Below are 27,535 nucleotides of genomic sequence, written 5' to 3' on the forward strand. Positions count from 1 at the left end.
ACCCATATACTCCTCTTCATTTGTCAGCCTTTTAAAGACTTCTAGATTTTCTTCTGTAGCATTTCAGACTAATACTCCAAAATGCCTCAGCTAAAACAACATTTAATATAATCACTAGTCTTGCACTGTTAAAAAAAGCTTTTATTCAGTAGGGAAGGAAGAAATACATACACAGAAGTCCTCTGTATGCTCTCTTCATGCAAAGGATAAGAAAATACAAAAATAAAGCATACCCAGAACAATGTCTTCTAAATCAATTATGGTAATTATTTTTAAACCTAGCAAGGCTTTAAAAAACGCTCCATTGATTTACTACAGAGACAACAGACTCCTTATAAAACAATACTGTGTGGGAACAGGAGATGCTGTTTGTGAATCCTCCCTTGTGGAGCTGTAATAAACATGAAGGCAATGAGGATAGCATTCTTGATGGATATTCTCTCTTTCTGACTTTGTTTTGCTTTGAAACACAACTCTTCAACTGAGATATTTGCACAGCAATCACCCTTGGCTTTTCAATTCAACATTCACAGCTACAAGCACTAATCATCTGAACTGCCAAGTAAGAGAGTTTCACTAGTGGCAGAATTTCTGATTATCTTGAATGCTTAAAAAAAAAAAAAACACACCACACATTTCTTTTTATGTTATGAGCCTCAGCATGACATCTCAGCACTTCCATATATTCCGCTGTAGTACACGTAGTTCACAGTCTGGCTACAAAGTTGACATGTTTTAATTCTTCCCCATAGACATTTTCTTTACCTTTTCTGAACTCGAAGTTAGAGAGGTCTGCTACTCAAGTTTACTCTGATCATGAATCAAAGACATAGAATTCAGAATCTACCTATATTTACTTGGTTCCGCCTTTCTGTTACAAATACCTAGGTTTAAACTGATTGGTCAAGTGCTGCTAACACCACAGGAACAGATTCAAGACAACACAGATAACCATCTAAAAATAACTTTGGTATTAACAGTCATTTTTTGTTCTCTTCTTTCCATACCCAACCTCTGACTTTCCTCTCCTCTTCCAAACAGACTTCTAAATACTATACTGCATGTCACCTCCCACTGTGTCCTTCAGAAAGTGCCCTAAGGAACTGAAGACTCAAAATGTTTAGCAAGTTTGTTATGAAGAGCTTACCACTTCCTTAACTTAAAGGAAATTCCAATCACTGTTTTACTAGTATTTTCCCTATATTTTATAAAGCACCGATTTTTTTTATGTGGAACTGAGTAAGACACAGAACCCAATAAAGCAATTCCCAAGGTGTAACTTTGCCATCCAGATGTTAGTAGTCATTACCACCACACTGCCCATTGAGTTTATTAATGTTACCTCCCCCATCCATGAGCTTCAATACTTTGTTCCCCTGTTTTAACTTCAAGAGAAAGACCAGACAAGACCTAAGTCATTCTTCCTGCCACAGAAAGAGCACTGCACCTACAAGAAACAACGTGATAACCCTTCAGCGCAGTGCTGTACCACACCGCAATAACCTCTGTGGACCCATTAATTAGATTTTATTTTTGATATAAAATGGCAAGTCAGGCACCAGCAGATCCCAATGGATATGACGAAAAAAGACAGCAGCTATGTCTCTGCAAACCAGTAAAAAGCAAACACAGGCTTTCCTGGGTGATGTGTGTGTTTCTGGAAGATGCATATCCCAGAATACAACCTGATTGTGAGTCCTCTCTGCCAAGTGACGCAGAAGCAGAGTGAATTTAAACAGGGCCCTGAGCAGCAACAAGCCTTTGAACAAATGAAATGGGATATTCTGCATGCAGTAGCCATTGGGCCAGACCAGGCAAATTATTTACAGCTCAGTGGGCCCATGACACCTTCAGGTCATCATGGGAGAGACACAGCACATAGATGGGCTCAAGACTGAGGGATGGAATTCACTAGGGACACTGTCACACAGGTTATCCATGAATGTGAGACATGCTGCCCTCAACCAAGCCGAGCAGTTAAAGCCCCAGTGGTATGGAGGACGATGTCTGAGATATAAACATGGAGAGGCCTGGCAGGGTGACTACATCACACTGCCACAGACCTGCCAAGGCAAGTGCCATGTACTCACCATGGTGCAAGCCACCACTGAGTGTCTGGAGACCCATCCAGTGCCCCATGCCACCACCCAGAGCACCATCCTGGGCCTTGAAAAGAAGATCTTGTGGTGACACAGCACCCCACAGAGAATCGAGTAAGGCAACAGGACTCACTTCTGAAACAGCCTTGTAGACACCTGGGCCAAGGAGCATGGCATTGAGTGGGTATCTCACTTCCCCTATCATGCACCAGCCATTGGGAAAATTGAACAGTGCAATGGAGTGTTAAAAGCAATACTGAAAGCAATGTGGGGAGGGACCTTCAAACTTTGGCACACACATTTAATGAAAAGAAACAAAAAGCACTTAATTTTGTACATTTCCACCAGATGCCCAACTTTGAGGAGCCAGTTCTATCCTGTAGTAGCTCAGCTATTCCCACTGACATCAGATTCCCAACATCCCAGGGCAGCTGTTCTACATACAATTCAACACGGAGTATACCAAGGGCACTGAATAAATACTTCACAAAGAACTATCTAGGAACAAGATCCTGTTCTCACTTTGAACTGTAAATAAGCTGCGTAGCCTCGCAGGTTCTGCCTAAAGCAAGTGTCAACACTGCAGTTCAGGCTTTGTATAATGACATCATCTTGAATCTGTAACCACCTGTGCACTCACCAAAATGAAACACCACAGTAACTAGTAGTCACAATGACAGCAGCATGTGCAGAACAAAACAGGAACTTCAAAACACAATAAAATGAGCAAAGCACAACACTTCCCTACTTAATTCACATACAGGTATGGGTGTACTACAAAGCAAATTGTGTAGTAACATTTTTGAACTCAGCTGATGGCTACTTGTGGTTTGAAGCATGCTAAGAATGTGCTGCAGACAGCTCAGCTGGGCTGTACCCTTCAGTTTAGTTTGCATTTTTTGCTTCACTGCCTTACCTCCTCCCAGTATACTACATCCCTACGAACTCCACTCTGTTGAGACCTCAGCTGGAGTACTGCATCCAGCTCTGGAGTCCTCATCACAGACAAGGCACGGACCTGTTGGAGCAGGTTCAGAGGAAGGCCACAAAAATTATTAGAGGGCTGAAACACCTTTCTTATAAATAAAGCCTGAGAGAGTTGGGGTTGTTCAGCCTGAAGAAGAGAAGGCTCTGGGGAGACCTTATTGTGGCCTTTCAATAGAGAGGGGCTATGGGAAAGATGATGACAGACTTTTTAGCAAAGCCTGTTGAAACAGGAAAAAAGGGGAATGGTTTTAAACTAAGAGAGGGCATACTTAATCTAGACAGATGGAAAATATTTTTCACAATGAGCGATGAAACACTCGAACAAGTTGCCCCGTGAGGTAGCAGATGCCCCATGCCTGGAAACATTCAAGGTCAGGTTGGACTGGGGTCTGAGCAACCTGATCTAGTTGAAGATATCCCTGGTCATTGGAGGGGGCTAGGGCTAGGTGAGCTTCGAAAGTCCTTTCCAACTCAAAGCATTCTGTAGTTTCAAGTTCTACAAGCTTTTAGGGGCAGACAACAGTACAACATAGATTCTGAAGCTCCTCTTAGCCCACTCTGTGGCCTTGGACAAAGTTTAAATACCTTTAGTCAATAAATGGCAGTTTCACACTGTATTCAGAAGAGATTTCTGGATCCAAAACTCTATTCAATGATTCTTCCAGACAAAAAGGCAAAAACAAATCACAAAAAAAAAAAACAAAACCACAAAAAAAACCCAACAAAACTAAAGAAAACCCACCAAAACAAAAAAGTAATCAGTGCTATCATACAGATGTCACAATGAAAATTCCTTTCAAGACCAATGAAAAGTTCCATTTTTTATTTCTCCCTGCAAAGTATCGTATGTGTCTGTTTCCTCATGCTGTAGTGAGAAATGCAATGAAATAAATGTTTTTGGAGGTTACACACTTCTCTGAAACTCTTCTACTGTTGGTTTGGCCGAGATGTAAATGGTATATTCCACTTATTTTTTCACAGTAGTTACCTACAGCTTACATTAATTGACAGATTCTACATGTTCTTCCATGCCCACATTACCCTCACAGCCCTGATTAGCAGTCCTACAGTAAAACCCTGCAATTTTCTCCAGACTGAAAACTCCAGTTTTTCTATCTGCTGCTGTGTGTCTGAACAATAGTGAAAATTACTTTTTCATCATAACCTCCAAAAACCAAACTCTTATCTTTAATACAGAGGTTAACATATTTCAATTGTCTAAAGACAATTAAAAAACAAAACCAAAAAAGCAGAATAAGCATCATTTAAGCCTAGAAAAACAAATATCTAATTCCCACAAAACCTTATTACAATACAAAAGTGTGACTGAATACAATGCTAGAAAGACAATAAAGTTAAAATTCAAAAAATTCAAACTAAGAAAAAGTTTTAAAGAAGTAACATGCTCCTAAATCTATATCAGTTTGAGTGCATTATGAAACACACTCATACAAGAAAACAAAGGTCAGCCTGAAAGAGATTGGAGAAAAGACAAAAAAAAGCTAGCAGCAGGCAAGCTGCAATAGATGAAGCTATCACATGGTTTGAAAACTTCTGCAGTTTAAGAAATACAGTTATCTCCAAAAGCACTGTATAACAGGCCTGGTGTATGGCAGCATTTCAGTATGTGTTAAACAGCAAGCACATCCTGGACTGCTCCCCTGGAACTAAACTACAGAGCTCAGCATCATCACTCTTTATGTGCTTATCTTGTAAGCTACACCTTTTTCCAACTCTTGTGCTGCAGAATATGATAACCTTTTGAGACAGAAACAAATTTAAAAAAATAAATTAACAAAATAAAGCTTGTCTTTATGGCACATCTGAAATTTGAAGCAACACTTCTTCCTTCCTTCCCTACATTTTGGTTTTTATTTTACAAATAAGATATGATTGTTTCTGTGTAATGTCTCCTGCATTACCTATTGCTGTTTCTAGATAACCCCATTTACCTTTCTAGGTTACATAGAGGTTACATAGATTTGTATAAGCATACAACATAATTCTGGCTAGAATTCAGTAATGAAGCAGACAAATACTATGGCCATATTTTTAAGAAGCAAGAACACAGATATCACAAGGAAACTGGCAGTCTTCCAATAACCACAAAAGAAGACAGAATAATTTACGAGGTCACAAAAAGTCAGAAATGGTTTTCTACCCTTTTTCTGACTTCCTCATTTTGTACTGTCATACTTAACAGATAACATCAAATACATCAGTCTTTATGGCTGAGTCTACACAACTAAAAAATACTCAAAACCAGAGACGTAATACATATTTTTCTGCGAGTGACACAAAGCACTGGGGAGTTCCAGCCAGCCTGGGGTATATGCGTGTGTATGTCTAAGGGGGAGAGCACAGAGGGGCTCAGGGTGTCCCAGACAGCGGGGGCTGGTGGTGTTGTGGTTGGGGGGTGTCTCTTTGCAAGAGGGGGGACTGTCTGCACCAGCAACTGCAGTGTATCTGTGGCCCCAGAAGCTTGTACATCCAGGTATCAGCAACTGGTCAGACTGGGATCCAGGGGCCACCGCTAATGACCCATTGCTGAAGGGCCTCTGGTGCTGTAGTTCTGTGTCCTTGTGAGTCCTCTGTGTCACATACGTACGTATAAGCACAGGTATATGGTGTGCACGTGCTGCACGTCCATCTACCCACTGGGAATACAGCCACAGTCTTGCCACTTGTTGAGCCCAGAGTCGCAAAAATCCAGCCTGGATTTTTGAGCTGCAGAATCCAGCCCAACTCCTGTAATAAAACCCATTAACACTAAGTTTTACCTGAGAACAATCTGCCTTGGCTATTTCCGTAGTAGCTTCGAGTACATCACGAAGACTATCTCCATTTTCTTGGATCAGTAGATAAGCTAGCAGAAGAAAAACATGGGTGGGCACTTGAGTTGTGCCAAGTAGCAGTGATTTCACTGAAGATAGCCACTTAGTAACTGCAGACTTCTCTTTCATGAGCTCTATGATCTTCCAGGTTGTATACAAAGAGCTGTAAGAGTTGGTTATGGGGAAAAGAAGCTTGGAGGATGCCTGAGAACAAATGAAACAAAATTCTTAGTTAAATAAGTTAGCATGAAAGAACAAAGAAGAAAAGTAATTAATCCTGTTAAGTCATCCAAAACACTTTTTTTTTTTAAGGTTCCAATGCAGATAAGTCTAAAAAATGAACTGCAATACATTTCTTTACAATTCTTGATCTGAATTCTTTCACTTGGGATGAGTTGCTAATTCCCTATGCAGGAGTTCCCTCTTTATCTGGCATACATAATTCCTGTTTCTGTTGGTAACTGCAGTGCTAATTCCTCACTAAAATGGACAGTAAAACTGGAGTACATGAAAAGCTTTTGTTCCTGACAATAACATGTGGATCACAAAATAGTAAGTATCATGTACCTTTTAAGGAAATTACCTTAACTTTTGATAGTACTTAGTAAAATACCACAGTTTAAGTTAATCCAATTTAACCTTTTTTTGTTTAACTGTTTCACTGCTGAGAACAAAATTAAATTGGTCCAGAGACACCAAGAAATAAGGGTTCTTCAGGTATGTGAGCAATACACAGGGTGGTGATCAGTGGTTTCCACTCATTGTGGCAGCCTGTCACAAGTCTCCACCCACAAGGGCTCCAGCCACACTGCCCAAGTTACAGAAGACAAAGGCAGGGACTAGGAAAAGAGAAGATCAGGTTTCAGAGCATCTAAAGAACCTGCAGGTGCACAAGTCCACGGGACCTGATGAGATCCATCCATGGCTCCTGAGGAAACTGTCGGATGAAGTTGCTAAGTAGCTTTCCACCCTATCCTAAAAGTCAGGGCAGTCTGGTAAAGTTCCCACGGACTGGAAACAACCACCATTTTCAACAAGGAAAGAGACCCAGGCAACTACAGGCCAGTCAGTCTCACCCCTGCCCGGCAACATCATGGAGCAGATCCTCTTGGAGGCTCTGCTAAGACACACGGAAAATGAGGAGGTGATTGGTGGCAACCAAGATGGCTTCACCACAGCCAAATCATGTCTGACAAACCTGGTGGCCTTTTATAATGGAGTTACACCATCTGCAGATAAGAGAAGAGCAACTGACATAATTTGCCTGGACTTCTGCAAAGCACTTGACCTGTCCCACACGACATCCTGGTCTCTAAATTGGAGAGACATGGATTTGACAGATGGACCACTCAGTGGATAAGGAATTTGCTGCATGGTTGCACTCAGAGAGTTGCAGTCAACAACCTCATGTCCAAGTGGAGACCAGAGTCACTGGAATAGGCTGCCCACAGAGGTTGTAAATGCCCCAACACTGGATGTGTTCAAGACAAGACTGGATGGAGCTTTGAGCAACCTGATCTAGTGGAAGGTAAACCTGCTCACGGCAGGGGGGTTGGAACTAGATGATCTTTATGGTTCCTTCCAACTCAAACCATTGTATGATTCTAATTCTGGTTCCCTAGGGATTGATACCAGGCCAAATGCTGTCCAACATCTTCATAAATGATCTGGACAATAGGACTGAAAGCATCCTCACTGTGTTTGCTGATAACACTAAACTGGCTGGTGAGGTGATACGTCAGAAGGGAGGTCCATCTTACATAGACGGGCTGGAAGAGGTCACTTCCAACCTGGGCTGTTCCATGATTCTACAAAAACGTATAAAAACTTAATTACATTTGCTCTCAAATATTCCCATTTGAAGCTTGCTCACTGTGGATGTAACATTTGTTTTTCCGCTTTTTACCTATTTTCTCATCCATTTTCAGTGAATGGAAAGTGTAAGTAAGGCAAATTCATTAAAGATTGTATTCCATTAGCACTGATCTGATCCTACAACACAAATGGACTTAATCCATGAAAATTCCACATTTTTTAATCTTTCAGTTGAGAAAGAGGTTGTTGGCACACTTTTTTACAATAATCAGGCAAAATGAGTGTCCATCTCTCCATCTTCACTGATAAACGTGTATTACCAAAGATGGGCCATGCTACTTGCTACGAACTACACAGGGGTGTCTATCAGTGAGACAGGAGTGAGACTGTTACAGAATCTGATGGTAAGGAAAAGGATATAGACAAGTAGAATAAGCAAGTTTGAAATAGATAAATTAAGTATACATAACCTTGTTTTCTGCTAAGTCCTGTTACTTGATTAATAATGCAGCTGAATTCTTTGTACGGCCTTGAAGAGCTAAAAAATCCCATCTCCCAAGTGAAACAATACCTAGCATACAAACACACTTCCACTTTACCAGTAGTCTGGTTTTATGCACTATATATATTTTTAGAGTGTTTCCATACATCATATTGTGGGAAGAAACACACATGTAGTGCCCTTCCCAAGCAGCTAGGTATACTACAGCAAAACAGATAAATACAACCCCTACCTGCCCCAAAAGAAGGAGAAACCTTGTTACTTTACCAATTCCTTTTTATCCCTCACACCTTCCTGCTGTAATATTCCCAAAAGATTTACAGCCAACTGCTGTCTGCTGGGTCCAGAATCATCCTCTGATAGGCAGTCCCCAACTGTGGTAGAAGATAAGATCTGTAGCACGGGCATCACCAACGTAAGGGCTGTGCTTGGGATGTTCTGGGCTTCTGAACAGGAAAGGAGCTTGTAGGCTATTTAAGACAAGTTGGGGAAAAATAAAGATCACATATGAAAAAAAAGAACCAACATAATTTGTACTTTTAGGCATGACAAACTTATCTAGGAATAGGCTTGACTCTGGTGAAGCAAATTAACAGTTGCCAGAATTACGGTGGGTGCACACTAAAGTGCAAAAGATTTTTTGGTAAAACTCCAATCCTACTTAGAAACCTGTATATTTCTGGTTTTTATAGTGATGTACCTGATGGCAGGAAAAAATAATGTAAAGGAGCACAGCCCTTTGCTTTTCCTGGAATAACTCCGCTAATCAAAACTGCTAAGCTGAAACCTCAGCCAAACACTGCCATGATTGTCAGGCCTGTTCACTTAAAAATCTGTCAATAAACTATTCGGGATGCATGGATCTCAGTCGACAGTATCCTGTTGTTGGCTCAAAAATGTAACAGACAAGCTCCAATATAGCAGGGAGCTTAGAATACAGTAACAACCATGGAAGAAGTCAGTGTAGCAGGAAAGTTTATCTTTATTGCCATTAAATAAAGTGTCACTCTTGAAATTCAGGAAGAAGTCTGGTTATTAAAAAAAAAAAAATCCACACCCAATCCAACTTCAGGGGAATGCAGTTCTTATTTTCATAAATATTAAGAAACAAGTATACAGCTTTAAGAGCATGGATTCCTTTTTCAAAGAAGAGCTTTACCTAGACTCAAGATAGGCTTTTGCTGACTTTCTGGTGTTTGCAGCAGCAGAAGCGCTAGCCCAATTATATACTGTTCCACTGGAAATAACTACAAGGAAAAGAGAAAGAGATTTGAGTCATCTTTGGTTTTCAGTGGCATTAAACAGCACAAAGGAGCAATGACCAAAAATCCGTACAGTGAGTGCACACACAGTGACACAGCACATGAAATGAAAAATATGAATAAAAATAGTATTTCAAATTAACTAAAACATTTCCATTTGTTACTTTGTTCAAACCATTTTACTTCAGTTTTAACCAACTCCCATATTAAAAGGTTAACTGGTAAATACAGAGCCAGTTAACTTTTTGCCTTCTGAAGGTCTTCTACAAAGGAAAAAAAAATTAGTTTTTGAAAAAACATTGGTCACTTGCAGATGAATGCCACATGTCAATGTTTCTAAATACTGTCTTAAACATGACATTCTTGCAATTTAATAGAACAATTATTTTTTTTTTCTCATGAACTCTTACCTCTTTTAAGAATTCAAAGTTGTTCTCTATTAAGGACAACACAGATGAGCATTCTCCCATCACACTTAAACACACTTCACAGAAGCATAATAGTTGCAGACAGAACTGGGACAACTGGACTCTCCAGAACACAGGATAGCGCAGTAGGCTGAGGAACAGCTCTTGCAGAAAAAACAAGGCTTCTGTAACTTGCAGTAAGTCTTTAAGCTGTGAAGAGGTATTTAAAAACAAAACAAAACCAAAACACATTTAGTTCCTCTTCCCTATATACACAGAATTCCCTAAGTTTAGAATTAGTTCTATTAGCTACTCTATTAGCTCTGTAAAGTTTCAACATTACTAGGACTTTGAACATTTATAAACTAAACCTAGGAATCTCTTACTCAGCCTCCCTAAAGAAACTATAGATGAACTGCTGTTTCATGTTTTGAAATAAAATAGAAACACGAAAGAATATAAAGATTTCTAGTATCTGATAAGAAAAATCGCTTTTCCTCAAAAGCAATACCAAATTACTTCAGCTCTATGGGTTCTCTCAAAAACATAAAACAATTGCACGGGGATTTAATATAGCAGGTAAACATTCTTGTATTGGAAACACCCTGCTTTAGGATATTTCCTCTGTAATGTAACCAAGGTTCCAGCAAACATCTCAGAAGAGAGAGGCAGTGGTGTTATCTGCTTAAAAAGCACCATGCAATCTACCTACTACAAAACCAAAAAGCTGAAGTGCAATGCCCAAAAGCAGTATCTCCATACCTGGAAGTCAGGTAAAGACGTTTCAAGAAGCAGGTTACCTGAAAATCCTAATGTGTTAGGTAAGAGCATTTCTGCTCTTGAAAATTCTAGTTCGAGACAAACCCAGAGGTTCTGATCCAAACTCTGGAGCCAGCATTAGTGGCAACATCTTGATTTTTTAGTGGCTTGGAACAAATTCTGTGAATAATATGCTCTCATCAGAAGCTTCATGTCCACTGAATTTTTCAGAAAAAAAAAAGTCTGAAGGTAAGAGCTGTACTTTTGACAGCTTGACTGATATTATCAGATAAAATTACTAGGAGGCATTTCAGCATTTATACAATACAGAGGATTAAATAAGGCTTAGCTTAAAGGAAGGAACCTGAGGTTCAGAGAAAGAAGGTTATAAAACAGTCCATCCAATAAGCTTCTCAAAAGAAGTATTTCCCTTTCCATTTTGAAAGTTTTATCTCAGGCAAAACAAAACCAAACAAGTATCAATCTCAGTTGAAGAAAGTGCAAGATTTCTAGTAAAAAAAACACCAACAAGCGTGGAGCAAAGAGGTTCATAACTAATTTTTTAAATCTTCATCAGTGCCATTCTTATGGCTAAATGTCACCAAGTCAGAAGCTTGGTCATACATTCAGGACACCATGTTATACTGAAGTTCAGGCAGAAGCAAAACAAAATCAGGCATGTGACTAGAAAAAAACCTGTCATCATAAAGAGTAGACCTGCACCAAGATAAATTTGTATAATACAAGTTATTATTTGTCAAAAAGACTGTGAAAGGCAGCTACCAGCAGAAAGCAGACTTCATGAATAAAACTCCTCAGGAGCAAGATGCTACCAAATATCCTCACATCAAGTCTATTCAGCTTTAGATCATCAGACCCTCTCACTACGGCAATAATTCCATAGCACCTCATGTTTGACTGAATATATTTGACTGAAACTGAAGATGTTGCTCTAATATTAAAAAAAAAGGAACAAGTGCATAAGTATGAAAAAGCTTAGCCAATGTCACAGCACAGCATGAAGCAAAGCAGAGCTATTATGCTTAACATCCTAAATACCTAACCAAAGGGGACACACTAAATCCCTAGTTCATAGCAAGTATCGCTATGCAACTTAGAATACATTCAAAAAGTTCAGCATATTACAGAGGGAATAAGTTTCGTCTTCAGATTCACTAATCCCTCTGTTAAAAGGAGAGAGAAGGAACACCTAGGAGTCCTTCTACCATACTTCTCAGGTAGTTTGTTCCATCTTAGTATACCCATGTTAAGTTAAAAATAGAATGTTTTTGACAAATATCCAACTTCGTACCAGTATTTTCTCTCTTACCGGTATCTCCACAAGTTCACTGAGGCAACTAGAGGCAGACAATTATGCTGAGCACGTTTCAAGTTACACCTTGCCAGGAGTATCTGATTTGAAAAGTTTTACCTTCTCTCAGAAAGAACCAGTTTGTTAGATTTCTGTACTACCTGCAAATCAGGTCTAGAGGAAGTGGATGACAACGCTGTATTTGCACACTTGAAAGGCAGTAATAAGAACAAGAGTACTGTCATTGCTTTCATGGTATTTATTTGTAAAAGGTGGAGTCTGCCAACAACTGTACCTGAAGGTGTGGAATCAGATCATAGAGAAGCTGAAGAATCTGGCATTCCAGCACAGAGGGTGCTTCTTTGTGCTTTGGACCACGAGACTGCAGTAAGACCTTAAGCAAACCCACTCGCAGTTCCGCGTGCTCCCGTGACTGGGAGGGCTCGCAGTACAGGTAGCGGAGGAACGGAGCCATCATGCCAACGCACGAACTCTGTGACCTGCAGTTCAAGAAATAAGATTGCCATGACTGCTTTCTACTGAAAACTTAACAAATGACAAACAAAACCCAAGTAATGTGACATTCCTGCGGTAATTTACAGGACGTAATTAAAAGAAAGGTGTTACAAAAGGCATTACTAAACCTCCCAAAAACCCTTTGACTTATTAGCACAATGTACTGTCATGAGACCTCATATAGCAACCGTATAATGAAGTGCAAAAGATGTAATATTTAAACATGACTACTACTACCCAGTATGTACCTGCAGATCATGATACTCTTTTATCCTTTTTTTTTCCCTCATCAATTCAAGAAAGTGACTTTCCATTCTGAATGCCATTAGACTAGTGTGCCATTCTGAACTAGTTATTGGACAAGACAATCCAAAAACATTTTTAAAACCTTCAGTTAAAAGAATTCCTTGCCATTTTTTCCCCAAAGGTCTTTTAATCATGCATGAAACAGGAACTGCTTTACATCAAGCCAGATTCCCAATTAAAAAAAAATTACCACAGAACAATTCTGTTAGCGTGACCACATTAGGAATTACAATTGTTCTTGACATTATTAAAACAATCAAAACTTATGATCAATACATTAACAAGTACATAGAGAATCAAAATTAGGTCAGTTTCATACAGGACTTAGTTCTGATGCAGAGCTTTACAAAGAACTCAGTAACAGATCAACATCAAGATACATGGCACTTGCTGACGTCACACTTTGGGATGTGGTTTAGTGGCGGACTCGGTTGTGTTAGATTAAAGGATGGACTTGATGTTTACTCCATGAAAACATTTGCACAAAAAGCAGCAAAGGAAGTTTAAGATATTTTCCTTTTCAGCAACCTAAAACTGTTGTTTTAATTGAAAACATGCAACCAGCAAAAGCTCCACAGTTCGTTACATCATTCCGGCCATCTTACAGGACTCTTCACGAGTCCCAGATGGAAGAACTTTGCTTGAAAGTCTTATTGTTGATCATGTAGTCTAGGCCTACTAGCAATTTAAGTGATTAACAATTTGTTTACTCTGAGAAAAGCACTGAAGTCAATTTCACCGTACTGTTACTCTGCTCCATTTGTAGGATTCTTCTAGAAAGAAAAAGGGAGATACTTTTTATCTGAAAAAGCATATATATAGGTGTAAAATCACTGAAACCATTTGGCTTTAAGGCTGCTGTAGCATTTGGTATCTTACACAGAAGCTATTGGAAAAGTTCCTTGGAGGTAAGCATGAAGAAATGTTGAAATTCCTGGTAGCTTGGATATTTGTTAATTGCTAAAGATAGTCTATAATAAGGCTGCACCACAGATTTTTTTTAAATCAAGACGCATCCATCATTTTTTAAAGACCTTATCCTTTACTGTGACATATAATCATCTGTGCTTTCCCTTTATTATCCCACCACTTTGTATAGATGTGTTATACCTACATACAAGTCAACTTTTTTGACTAGGCAGTCAAAAATCGTGACAAAACAAATAATTTATTTTTAAAAAATTCCAAAGATGCTATCAATTTTTCTACACCCATAAAAATTGTATCAACATTAACAAACTAAGAAAACACTTACTAGAATCAATTTTCATGGATTATTTTATTATTTTATGAGAATTCTATTTTTAACCTTTAAATGGTGTCATTAAATTTTATAACTGTATTTTTCAAAAGGCAGAATTCTTACTGTTCATTGTGACTGCCATCAGGTGATAAAATTAAATTATCTACATTTGCTGTTTTTCAATCATTCATGCATTTACCTTTCTGGACACTGATGGAAAAACACTGTTATCTGCTGCAGCAGAAGAGGCCAGCAGTCAGGTCTGTTTTCAAGGACAGTGATTAATGGATGAGGAGTGTTCCTGAAACAAAGAAATCACATTTGAATCTAGAATCCAGAAAGCCAGTGTGCAAAATAACTATCTTAAAAATAAAGGCAGCTGTAGAAATACGGTATTAATGCCCTGGTCTAACCAACTGCCTTTACCATCTTTGCCAAGACTGCTACACTGTCAAAAGAGTGCATTTTATAGAAACTTCAGGAAACAAGATTAAAACAAAATCTCTACTCCAAATGTCTTGATCTGATTTTTTTTTTTTTTTAATTAAATAAATGTCCATGGACCATTATTCAAATGTGTGGCCTGATTTGAAGTCACGAGTAGCAGCCCCTAGGCTCTAGCAGTGGGCTCCAAGTAATGCCCACAGACAAATTTGAACCATACATCACACATCAGTCCAGTCTTTCAAGCATAGGTACAAATCTTCAGTATCTGAGACCAATAGAGGCGACCACTTACTACTTTAAACCTTCTCCCAACTTACTTATTTCTTGGGTTCTTTGGTTGGTTTGGTTTTAGGCAGTAAAAGAAGCAGGAAGAGAAAGCGTGGCCATCCCACCAACCTAGAGACAGGACCTTTACTGCCAGCCCTCTGGCAACCATTCTGTTGAAAAGATCACCGAGGCCTAGCTCTCACCTGCTCCTCCCACATGAACGTATCACCAACACCTTCCACACCTCCAAAGTCAATGACTGTGAGGCCCTCCACACCAACTTGAAGTGGTGATACTCATATCAAGCTATGACTACCCTTGTAGAGTAGAAGGTGGAGGAAAAGCTGGGCTGGAGGGGAGCCTGAAGCACGTAATCTGTTCTGCCAGAAGCAAAACCAAAGTCATTTGACTAGAATAAGTTAGCACAAGGAAGGAAGATGAGTCTTAATATCAAATTCACTGAGGAGGTGAGAAATTGGAAAGAACTAGTGAGGTTGCAACTTTCTAATCTTTTGTCTCCAGTCTTGAGACCCTGGAAATCAGGATTTGAGCAGTATAGCCTAATGAGATTACTGTGAAAGCTCAAATTATTCACAAGAAGGATGTGGATGTGCTGGGCTGGAGCACCTCTCCTATGAAGACAGGCTTAGAGAGTTGGGGTAATTGAGCCTGGAGAACAGAAGCCTCTGGGTAGACCTTATAGCGACCTTCCAGCACCTGAAAGGAGCCTGTAAGAATGCAGGGGAAGATCCGGCCCCAAGGGTGTCTAGTGATGGGACAAGGGGTAACAGTTTTAAGGCAGAAAAGGGTAGATTTAGGTTAGACATATGGAAAAAGTTCTTTAATATGAGGGTGGTTGTTCACTGGAACAGGTTGCCCAGAGAGGTGGTGGAGGCCTCATCTCTGGAAATATTCAAGGTCAGGCTTGATGGGACCCTGGGCAACCTGACTTAGAGATGTCCCTGCTTATTGTAGGTGGGTTGGACTAGATGGCCTTTAGAGGTCCCTTCCAACCCGATACATTCTATGATTCTACGTGAAGGGATGTTCCTCACTACCTCCAACACTTTCTTCTGTAGTTTATCCACTGTCTTTGCTCTGACTGGCCCACTTATTCCCATCTGCCTGATAAATGTCCTTATTTCCCCCAGCTTCCTTTCCTGCTTCAGCCAACTACAAGCAGAGTAGTGTAGATTCTTCTCTGGGAAGAATACCAACAGCTTAATAACAGACTAACAGATATTTCCCTGCTCTCAGATCAGAAACAACTCTCCTAATTGCAAGAGAGAGAAGTTGGAAGATATAAGCCTTGCCATTTCCCACACTTCTGCCAGACACATGAGAGAGGATGGCTATACAAACAAACGGAAAGGCAACCAATGCATGCACACCACACGAGGCTGGCAGCCAGAGGGCGAGGCAGCGTCACTCTAGACACTGTTCACATGTCCAACAAATCTGTGCTACACACCAGAAAGACTTTCAGCCAATTTTACCTGTACAGCACTAGACAATCTGAGACCCACAAACTGAAGTGTTACATCTCAAGATAGACTGCCTCAGTTTCAGACGCTTACCACAGTTTTTTAAATAAAATAAAAAATCAGAGAAAGAATTAAAAAAGAGAGGACAGCACACACACCCAACACCTCTACTATAATCTTAAGGCCAAAAAATTACTCTACCATTGCCTAATGGGTATAGGAAGGGAAAAAAAAGGCAAGGGAAGCAGGAAGAGTAGATCTGAGTCTCAGCACTGAAGTCTTTTGCAGCTGATGACTGGCCTAATCCAAGAGTTGCAGGTGCTATCTTACTTCAGTGTCAGGTTCAGCATAAAGAAAATTTACCTCAGCTCTCTGCACAACGTGCTCCAGTGATCAGTGAAACATTTTTGCTTTTATCTACTCAAACTCCTGGTTTTAAATTTAAGCTCACCAACCATTGTTCTTCCACCAAGAACTAGCCTCTGTACTGCTGGTAACCTTTCGTCTTCTACATCTACCAAAAGGCTTGGAAGTCTAGGGAGAATCCTGCTGACTGGAAGCTAGCCAATGTTATTGCAATCTACAAAGAGGGCAAGAGGGAAGACCCAGGGCACTACAGACCTGCTAGTCTAACTTCAGTTCCTCTAAAAATTATGGAGAAGATTATACTGCATACTACTGAAAGGTATTTAAAGATTAATGCAATCACTTTTGTCATATTTTGAGAATTAATTACCTTTCCTAATGAGACAGATATGTCTCCAGTAATCTAACTGCTGCTATGGCACTGAAGTCAGTGGAACCTTCATAAAGTCAGCACATGGGACACATCAAGTCTAAAATGAAAATGGGTTACTGCCCAGAAAAACAGCAAGCCTTTTATCACAGATTTTGTGTGTTCTGAAACTAATATTACTACACCGTACCGCATGATGAAAGAAATCAGCTAAGCTCCACAGTCAACAATGATTGGTAATAGAACACCTAAATGTGCAGACTGGAAAAGTTCCATTTGATAATGCTATTAGCAGTAGGAAAAACAAGGTGTGTAGATGTAACTTATCTTCAACACTAACTTAAAAAAAAGATCACTAGCACAGCACTGTAAAACACATCTCTAAATGGCACTACAGTCCCATTACTCTAAATCATTGCTGGTGGGTTCAGGATACAGGAAAATGCACAACTGGATACAGCAGCTATCCACCTGTAAATACATGTCTATGGAAACAATGATAAATCTTATGTGAGAGACAACAACAAAACAAAAATCTTTAACTCTCAGGTCACCTCAACCTTTTTTGTTACATCTCTGAACACAGGAGAGCTCAAATCTTGTTTAGAGCCCAAATTCAGTGACAGATTGCTTTTTCTGTATGAGGAAACAATATCTGCAATCAACATACTTTGCATATGCCAGATCTGTGACCCTGGCCCTTTCAGAAAAATAGAATAGACCTTTACTCCACCAAATATGCATTTTTAAAACATTTTTCTACCTGCTTTCAATTTTTGTTTCAAAGTTGACAGCCCTCCAGAATTTTAAGACAATAAAAACCATGCATGTTGAATCATTTAAGTACTTATATAGCTTATGGAAACAATTTGGAATCCCAAAATTCAGTGATACATGATGCAGCTTTGTATCAACTTACTAGGTTGAAAAGAACACTTCCTACTTCCTGTAAGAACAAGGGTAATCCCCTCTCTATTTGCCAAGGTTAATTTGCTTATAGAAAGTGGATAATACCAGCATTAATACCACAGAGGCTTCCCCAGATGAAATGAGAAAACCTGTGTGGTGGGTTGACTTTGGCTGATCACCAGGTGTTCACCGAGCTGCTCTCCCCCTCCCCCTCCTCAGCCAGTGAATGGGATCAAAAAACATTTTGGGTGAAAAGAAAAATTTAATAAAGGAAAGCAGAGGCTGTAAGTGAAAGCGAAGGAAAGCAAGAAGATTTATTTCTTACTTCCCATCAGCAGGTGATGTCCACCTACTTCCTGGGAAGTAGGGCCTCAGTACCTGTATCAGTTGTTTCAGAAGACAAACACCTTAGTAACAAATGTCCCCTTTCAGCTCCTTTCTCTTAGCTTTTATTGCTGGACATGATCTCATAAGGTATGAAACATCCCTTTGGTCAGTTTCGGTCAGCTGTCCTGGCTACCTCCCCTCACAAAGTCTTGCTCGCTCCCACCTCACTGAAGGGTGGGAGCTGGCTGGAGAGACAGCACTACTCATTGGTAGCCAAAACACTGCTGTGTTATCCACATCATTCCAGATGCAAATTCAAAGCACAGCACAATGATGGCTGCTATAAGAAAGCTAGCTCCATTCAGATAACCCAATATAATGTAACCAGGCAAAAGCCCCCAAAACTGCAAGACATTATTTTCTCCCATTTCTTTTCAGGAACTGTTCATGATATTACATCATCATCATCACCATCAGAAGCAGTATTACAGAAGTAATTCTGTTGTCCAAAATTAACACTGCTCTAAACCAAATTTATTACTCTGTAACTCTCATTTTGAAATGTCCCAAGAGAAATGACAACAGCAAACTACTTGAAAACATACTGGTGCCTTTTGATTCTTCATTAACTGTTTCCATATGCAAGTCTTTTGCAGAGTTGACAGCGTAATATATGAACACTCTAAAGCAGTGTTTTGTGAGTTTTGCTATATGTTCTTTTATTTCTTTCAGAAATCAAGGTTTAATGGCACTTCATAGAACACAACTACAAAAATTGTTATGTAACAAGCCACTGAAAAAAGACAGGTCTTTCTGTAAACTAGAAACCAAATCAGATCTTAAGATCACAGAGCCTTGACCCACAATATATTCAAAAATAAGTCAATCAATCTGACAGGTCTCTTCATTAAAGTTCACTGGAAGCAAAAGGAAAAGCAAAACACATCCTGGCCAAGTTTAACTCTGTTGCTTATTTTCAGTCCTCTATTACTTTCCTTTAAAATAATCTGAATCATTAAATTTCACCTTCCTTCTACATTACCAGCAATTTTTCATTTGGTAGGAGGGGACAAAAGAAAAAAGTAATAAACTTTCTTCAACCTACTGGGCAGAGGCTACTTCTTTATTCCAGCAACATCCTACTACCTGACAAAAAGCTTGGATTAAGTTGCTTTAATTTAGCCTCTTCTACCAGACTCTAAATTTTCTTTACTTCTAAAGAGAAGGTTTTCAAAATACTTCCAACTTATTGCCCTTCATTACCTGCCTTTTCAATTAAACCTCTTCTATAAGGGTGTGGACTTCGTAGAAAGAACTGATATGGCTAAGGAAAAAAAAAAAGGCACACCGTATTTCAGGAATGCAAGCTCACCCAGCACTCCAAAGTCCATTTCATTTTACTTCAATATTTTGTCTTGCTTAGCTGAAGACATGATTCCTGTCTTCCAAATAGTGCCTTTTATATCCTTAAAGCATTATAGCTGCAGCCTGCTACAATGATATCTCTTAACTGCATCAAAAGCAACTTGAAAAATGTTTATGACATTTACCAAGCTGGGACCTCCTCCAGAAAAGATACAACAGCAGCTGTCAGTGTCAGCACTGACTCAACATCTCTCAACAGCTGAAGTCACTAAGATGTCCCCCCTTAGGAAGGCTGCTATTGCATGACAAGCAGCTTTACTGAGTAGCTCTCAATGCATCTTAAAATAATTTGTTTTTATATGGCACCATTAACAGTAAAAGAATTTAGGAACCTTGTTTTGATAGCAGGAAAATCAAGTGAGAGGGAAGCATTCCACAGTCTTAATATAAAAGACTTATTAAAAGGACTGTTAGAAATCATCCAGCTATTGTATTTGAAGAAGCTGCAGTATTTATTTGCTCCTTCTCACACACAGCCTTCACGTAGACATTTCCTCTTTTGAGCTTATGGTGGCAATCTTACCCCTATGCTATAACACTCCTTAAAATTTTCAAGGAAAAAAAAAAATCAGAGAATCAGAATCATTTAGGCTGGAAGGGGCCACATCACATTGTTTTGTCCAGCCCATGTGCTCAAGCAGAGCTAGCTAGTGAAGGATGCTCAGGGTAACACATCAGGTTTTGGTATATCCAAGGACAGGGATTTCACAACCTCTGTGGGCAACCTGTGCCAGTGCTCCATTACCTGCACAGTAAATAAAGAAGGGGGAAAAAAAAAAAAAAAAGGACAGACTGAAAGCTAGTATCAATACTTAGCCCATGTTTTTTTTCTGAAAATAAGACAAAGTTATTATGCTATCTAAATAAAACCAGTGTTAAACTAACCTGATTCCATACAGATTCGAAACAGCCTCATTTCCACCTCTTCCCAGTTCAACAGCTTGCATTTGTAATAATTTCCAAATCGTTTTTACTAAGCCATGAACATTCCTGTTGACAAAAAGAAATACATTACTGACACGTATGGTTACGCTACTTAATTATTCTACAAGAGGAGGAACCCAGGAACAAAACTGACACTCAAGAAACCATGAGTTCTCCTTAAGGACCTCCTCACATCTGCCTACACAATTCTGGGCAACTTGCGCATCCACATGTATTTGTTTTCCTTTTCACATAATCAACAAAGCAGCAGAGAGATTAATTAATGCATCAATTAAAACTTTTCATCATTTTTTGACCATTGATGCTGCTATTTATCTCCCTCTTCCTATGTTGTTTAGTTTACCATTCAGAAAAATTCAAGAAACAACAGCATTTCTGGAATTTCAATAGGATTTCCCATACTCTCCTGCAGAGACACTAATGAAATTAACAAAGTCCATCACAAGGGGGTGAAAAGCTCTGTGATCATGGAGTAAAGAGCTCAACATGTCTAGACCTTATTACTGCTTGTCCGAGCTTATGAGGACAACTTTCAACATTTTGCTCTCCTTTTCATAATTAAGCGCTTTCCACACCTTCCCAACGAGACCATGCCAGATCAAACCCAACCCGTTCTCAAGAAAATATTCTGGATTCTGTTATGAAAGACTCTTTCACAAGGTGAAAATGTAGAAGAAGAGGCAAAAAAAGTCATGGCTGATTCTGTGACATCTCGAACATCCTACAATTCCATCACCACCTCCTAAAAAATCTATTAGATAGTCTATATAATAATCACATTAATAAACCATAATGAATCCTCACTTTATTCACATAATGAACAGGAAAAGCTAACACAACATACAATTATAGAAGACTGTCCCCTGACAAAAAGTTACTTCTATCACACAGGGCAAGGTAAGAAAGAAAAAAAAAAAGAGTTGGATGCTGGGATTTTTTTTTGTTTGTTTGTTTTATTTTCACTGTTTACTCTTCTTTTCTGCCTAGCAGGAAAAAAACTAAGAAATCTATTTTATCTGTACTTCCACTTGTCCAATAGGGAATGGAAAAGCACAGGAACTCCTAAAATGGCGAGCTGGAAAAAAGAAATTATGCAGAATTTATGTGACCCTCTAATAGGACAGACAAAAATAATCCTCATCTAACACATGAGCAAACTCTGTTTGGCACAGAGTGTAGTGTGCTTGACAAACAACTCTCTAAACTACAAAAGGATACACATACATTTAGTCTTTTAATCTGTACCAAAAAGTCTGAAAAAAAATTTAAGTAATTTCTGTCAAAGAACAGGCAGAGTTTACATGAACACTGTTAAAAGACAGGAGTTTCCGCACACAGGCTGGACCAACATCAGCACAACGTGTAGTAACAACATATAATCACAAGAAATATGATTAACTGGTATTTGTGAACACTTTACTGAAGATTCAAAAATTGCAAAGGATGATGCAATCATGGAATCATAACCTGAAGAATCCTCACATCATTCATAAAAACGCCAATGGTAACACAGGAGCCAGCACCACTTTTAACTGCCAGACCTATTCTGTACTTATCACCACGTGCAAACAGACACTTTTCCAAAAGCCAGTGTGGCACACCAAGGAATGTCTACAGATTGCCCCAGTGGATCTCCTCACCAATAAACGCCTCGTTTCATGTTCCAGATACAAGCAAAGTAGTATATTCTGTTTTCTGTGCCTTTCATGTATTTGCCAGCAGTCCTGGAAAACAGTGACCCAAATCAAAAATTACAAAATATGCTTCTGTTTTCTTCTTCCTTCCAAAAACTGACCAGTTTAAAGATATGCCTATAATCTTTAAACCGACTGGCTGTCAAGACACTTGGCTCTCAAAACACTGAAATCTGAATAAGCAAGCAGATGAGAGGTTTGACAGAACTCTTCTGCAAAGCAATCAACAGGAAGGCATGTAGCAGGCTTCCAAATTCCTATATAATCCATGTAACAGAGAAGGAAGGAGAACTTTTTGGATGGATGCAGCGGGGAGAGACAGGGAGAGTGACCAGCTTTTAGATACTTCATGACTACAAAGTGTCAGTTCAATGGAAATTTGCCAGCACATTACCCAGCTTCCATTGGGTAACCATGCAGTGAGGGGGGAAAAAACAAATCATATATCTGTAATCAAACAGGATTCCTTGTTCTGAAACTCCTGTATTGCTAGTCCTAATTCCCAGGCAGGAGGTGGAGGGATAATGGCTGCTTTAGGGCCCTGCACTCAGCTACTGAACTCAGGCAGCTCAATGGCATGACATCCTGCAAGGATTTCCCCACCTACTACAGGCACAGATGCTCAGGTGATAAAAGCATTCAGAAAACATACATATACACAGAAATCCTCCTAACTTTTTCTTAAATATTACAATAATCCACAGTTTCACATGTGTTTAATACATTAACTCGATTATTTATGCTCATTCTTTATTCAGTACAGGCCACAGTTTTCCTATCATCATCTACACAGAAAGTTGGGGACCAATGTTAAAAAGGTATGAAAATGTACAGGTATATATTTACACACATATACATATTTTTTTTGTACACATGCATGCACAAACAAACAAAAATATGATATTCCATGAAGTTTAAGTTCTTGGATCATCAGAGGAAACTGAGACAGTTACGGTAAAATGATGCACCAGTGTTAAGAATAGATTCCCATTTGTATAATGACCACATAATTTGAACCACATAAGTCAACTGAGATAAGCACTGAATGTTCACCTCTGGCAAAGCAAAATGCTGTTCCCAGTGTGCAGAACTTGGTGCACCTGACAAAATAAAATTCACCAGGTGCACTAAGTCCCTGCTAAACTAATTGTAACAGGAGGAAGAGAAGCAAGAAGAAAACATAAATGGATTCTGCCAATATAACATTTGCCTAACTCCATTCAGTACCCAAAGGTGCTCAGCAGCTGTAAGTGCCTTTCTGCTAGCTGCAACCACCTGATAATTTATGTTTATTTTGGAGACACTGTGCACACGGCACTGCAAAGCCACAGAGCAAACCTGGATGAAAACTGGCAGGAACAGGATGACAAACAGTGGGCTACAATTCCAAAAGAGTAAAGAAAAAAAAAAGTATCAGCACTGAAATAAATGGAGCCGAAATAGTCAGTTTAATCAGCTCTTAAGGCTACAGACATTTTAAACCCACAGACTTCTGTGGCTAGGCTACATAAACCCTGCTTTGCAATCCACAGTGGATATGGTTTGAATTGTGGCATCTTGGCAGGTTGGGGGCGGGGGGGGGAGGGGAGGAAGGCAGAGGAAAGAAACCAAACATATATAAAAGATTCCTGGGTAATTTTACAGCCGTTACAATGCCAATCAGCCAAGTATGTTGGTTTCACACATGGAAAAATCTAAAATGGTATAGAAATAGAGCACACCCAAGCCCTTTGAATACATAGGTCTGACTTTAGGGTGAACTCAATACTAAACACCCATTTTACACCTCATTTTCTTAAGTACAAAACGTTATTAACACTTCATTTCCGTATAAACCACTGACACTATAGTCAACCCTTAGCTGAACAGCAATTTCACATTGCTTAGTTTGCAAGTTATAGCTAATGAAACCGTCCCTCCACCTTACCCCATAGGTCTGAGGTTCTCATAGTCTAAACACAGGTGCTTTACTTTTGTGTTAACAGTGCAGATTCTTCCCCTAACCTCAGACTGAACTAGTAAAATTTTGTCATTTGGAGGACAACGGTTTGCAGAAATTATTCATATTACAAAAATACATTTACAAAACCTTTCCTAGGGATCAATAATGATCTACTGTAAACTCAGCATAGAATCAGCACCATCACAGCAAGATCCTAGCTGTAAACAAGCAAGCCAAAAGGAGAGAAACAGTCTGTTTTGAAACACCTGATTCACTAGTTTACTCAAACCTAAACTCCCCTTTGGCTCAAACCCATCATGAGAAACCTCAGCCTAAAACTGACTATATGAAGGCCAGACAAGGTGAAAAGCCTGTCTTGAACAGAGTGGTATTGAAATCTCTATGCTGAGCCCACCAGCACAGTATACTGCAGGTGTGGCACCACTTAGCTGGCTTGGCTGAAACCAACTCTAGCATTCTCCGGAGAGAATGACAAGGCTTAGTGCAGAAATGCAGTTAGCTGCCAAAAATCAGAAGAAAGATAACACATGAGACTTTATAAGGTTGGTGGATTTGAATGGGAACATCCTCCTAATCATAATTTTGTTTCCTACTTATACATTTTCTGCACAACGTCTTTTCCCCCTACAACTGTGTTCTCTCAGTGCATTGCACAGACAGGTTAGCTCAAAATACCATTGTGAGATGCAGGCACCACACTGCAGAATTCTGTAAGAGGAAGCAGGTGCCACATTAGGCAAAATGAGTTCTTCCTCAGCAACAAGGAAACAAAACCCAGCATTCCTAATCCTCAACCACAGTCTTACTGTGATTCTATCTGTGCAACTAGCTATTTGGACAGAGTGATTAGGTGGTTATCTCCCTCCCTCACAGTGGAAGTTGCTGCCATTCTCTTTGCCCTTCCCCATGACAGAGGAAACAAAACTAGGCGGTGTGTTGATTTGTGAGGTTCCACGGTTCAAAGTTCAGAGCCTTATTCTGAACTGCTCACAATTTCAGCTTACATGCATAGGATACTCTGTGGGTTCTTAAGTCAGACTTCCATTGCCACATTGCCAAGATGAAAGCAACAGCCTTCAGCAGAGCGGCAGGGCAATGCCAGAGCTTATTCGAAGACACGGTCACTTACAGACCCTCTCCTCTTCCCCTGTATGCACCAGGGAAAAAGCAACAACTAATAACTGGCTGGCAAAAGACACAAGGTCAGACAACCCAATTCCTACCTTGCTGAGGGAATCCGGTTGAGTGCTCCATGAAGAATGTAGTCAAGCTCAGCATGTTTCTCTGCAACAAGTGCCACCAATCCCTCAGAGCAGGCTGTCCACAACGCAACACTCTCACTGCAGCACTCATCCCAAAGCAAGTTCAGAGCGGGAGTCTGCAGTCAAAAGCATAAGACACAAGCAATGAGAAGGCTGATGCTGATTTAACTCATCTCAGGCACACATAAATATAAACCTACTCAACAGCTTTTCCTGAAAGTCTTAGAGAGCACAAGAGAGGAAACTGGGGTACAGATGCTATACCTAAGAAAGGCCTTTCCCAGGACAGCTCCCACTTTTCTAACCCTTACTGCCTATGCCCTCAGTATGGACAGAAGCTTGTGAGAAAAGGGTAAGGTAAATGAATTTTTCAGCTGTGCCTATCTTCAATTCCACTTTCCTCAAAAAGATTGAGATGTAATTGGTGACAACTCATGGACTGCTATGTCAAGCTATGTCTACAGTAAAGTGTAGTGCAGACACCTAGAGGCAGGCATACAAAGGGCTATCCAGAGGTAAGTTGCCTTTATTCACCATATGAAGTCCTCTGCTCTCTCCATCTGCTAGCAAGCACAAAGATTTGGCAGCACCCATCAAGACTGCTGCTTGTTTTCATGCTAAATTTGCATTCACAGTTTAGTTTGCTGACTTTGTAGCTTTCAAATGGAGAAACAAGTAATGTTTTTAAACAACTGAACACTGCAAAATGCTCTTGAACAAGCAAGGAGCTTATGATTTCTAAGCAGCACCACCCTCTCTCAGGTGTTGCTGTGTTTAACACTTTCATGGGGCAGCAGATGGGCAAGGTCAGCTTGCAGCTCAAAATGTCATTTGGGATCATCATTATGATCGAGACAGATGGAGGAACCTCCCTTAGAGGAAGTACACCCCTCTGACATTCCTTCACATCAAAATTTAGCACTTTTCAGGTTTGGGTTTTCTAGGTTGGGCATGGGGTTTTTTTTTTAAGACTTCAGACTGGGAGGAAATACCCACAAACCATTTTCTGTTCATTTCTGTACAAGTCAGCTTTTGGGGAGGAAAAGCATAGAGCAAATCCCAACTAACACCTCTCCAGCGTTGCTATGACACTTGCAAATGCCAGCATTTCACAGGCCCTCAGTTAACAAAACAAACCTGTGCTTAAGTGAACTTGACTCAGCTCAAAGTCAAAGTATGGCTTTGGACCATGCTCTCTAAAAGAAATAGAAGCTCTACTTAGCTAATATGAAATACAACACCAATACAGGTATGTGAAATAACATGCTTTCTGAAATTTTTATAGTCATGTAAAAGACCTTCCTACTCAAGTGACAATGTCCCACCATATGGCACTTCTCTTCCAGTAACATAAGTAAACTCAAATAAAACTCTTATAAGGAGCAAAGCTGAATGTTGGTATTCTGCAGCATTAAAACTTCTGCCAGAAGTAAAACTGCTCTTCTGATCACAGAGATTTACTGTTTCTACCAGTAAAAAAGTAAAGTGTTCACCCAGACACATATTGCTAACTACCTTTCTTTATCTATAGGATTTATTAAAATTACATGAGGAATAGGAAACCACAGAAAAACAAGCACATATGGATGGGAAAGGAGACAGAAGAGAAAAAAATGCCACAGACCTTGTCAGATGCCTGCCTGATCTTTTCTGAAGAAACATTTTCTTTCAGTACTGCAGCAATCAGATGACCCACTGTCTAAAGGAAAAAAAAAAAAAAAAACAAACCACCACATGCAGATCAAGCATTATTCTTCAGTTCTTCATCAGGAAAAATTTACACTGTTGTTGCATATGCTCATTTTATGCTAATTAGAAATACCAAACTTACTGATATGAAAGCTGAAATACGTTTTAGGGCCAAAGATCTCCATAATGCTGGCACACTACTTTTCACCATTGCCCTGAGGCAGAAGAGAAGCAAACTCTCATAGTATTCCACACGGGTCCTAGAGTCTCTTTGTACAGAACCTCTCGTAAGATGAGAATCAGGTGCACAGAATCAATTGCTGACATTTTAATGCAATACCCATT

General features: G+C 39.6%; 1 protein-coding gene across 1 annotated transcript in view; it reads right to left on the reverse strand.

Annotated features, from left to right (window-relative positions):
• FOCAD (focadhesin) overlaps nucleotides 1-27,200 on the reverse strand; it is a gene marked incomplete at both ends in the record, with an annotated part of 73,827 nt that extends 46,627 nt beyond the window's left edge. The window contains 9 exons of the mRNA XM_008944671.1: nucleotides 5,867-6,124; nucleotides 8,505-8,707; nucleotides 9,397-9,484; nucleotides 9,910-10,116; nucleotides 12,273-12,477; nucleotides 14,242-14,343; nucleotides 20,523-20,627; nucleotides 25,463-25,617; nucleotides 27,126-27,200. Of these exons, the coding sequence (XP_008942919.1) occupies nucleotides 5,867-6,124; nucleotides 8,505-8,707; nucleotides 9,397-9,484; nucleotides 9,910-10,116; nucleotides 12,273-12,477; nucleotides 14,242-14,343; nucleotides 20,523-20,627; nucleotides 25,463-25,617; nucleotides 27,126-27,200 (1,398 nt within the window). The remainder of the gene's footprint in view (nucleotides 1-5,866; nucleotides 6,125-8,504; nucleotides 8,708-9,396; nucleotides 9,485-9,909; nucleotides 10,117-12,272; nucleotides 12,478-14,241; nucleotides 14,344-20,522; nucleotides 20,628-25,462; nucleotides 25,618-27,125) is intronic.
• Nucleotides 27,201-27,535: the final 335 nt, after the last annotated feature.

This window comes from Merops nubicus, unplaced genomic scaffold, assembly GCF_000691845.1.
Source record: "Merops nubicus isolate BGI_N331 unplaced genomic scaffold, ASM69184v1 scaffold4567, whole genome shotgun sequence".
Classification (NCBI taxonomy): domain Eukaryota; kingdom Metazoa; phylum Chordata; class Aves; order Coraciiformes; family Meropidae; genus Merops; species Merops nubicus.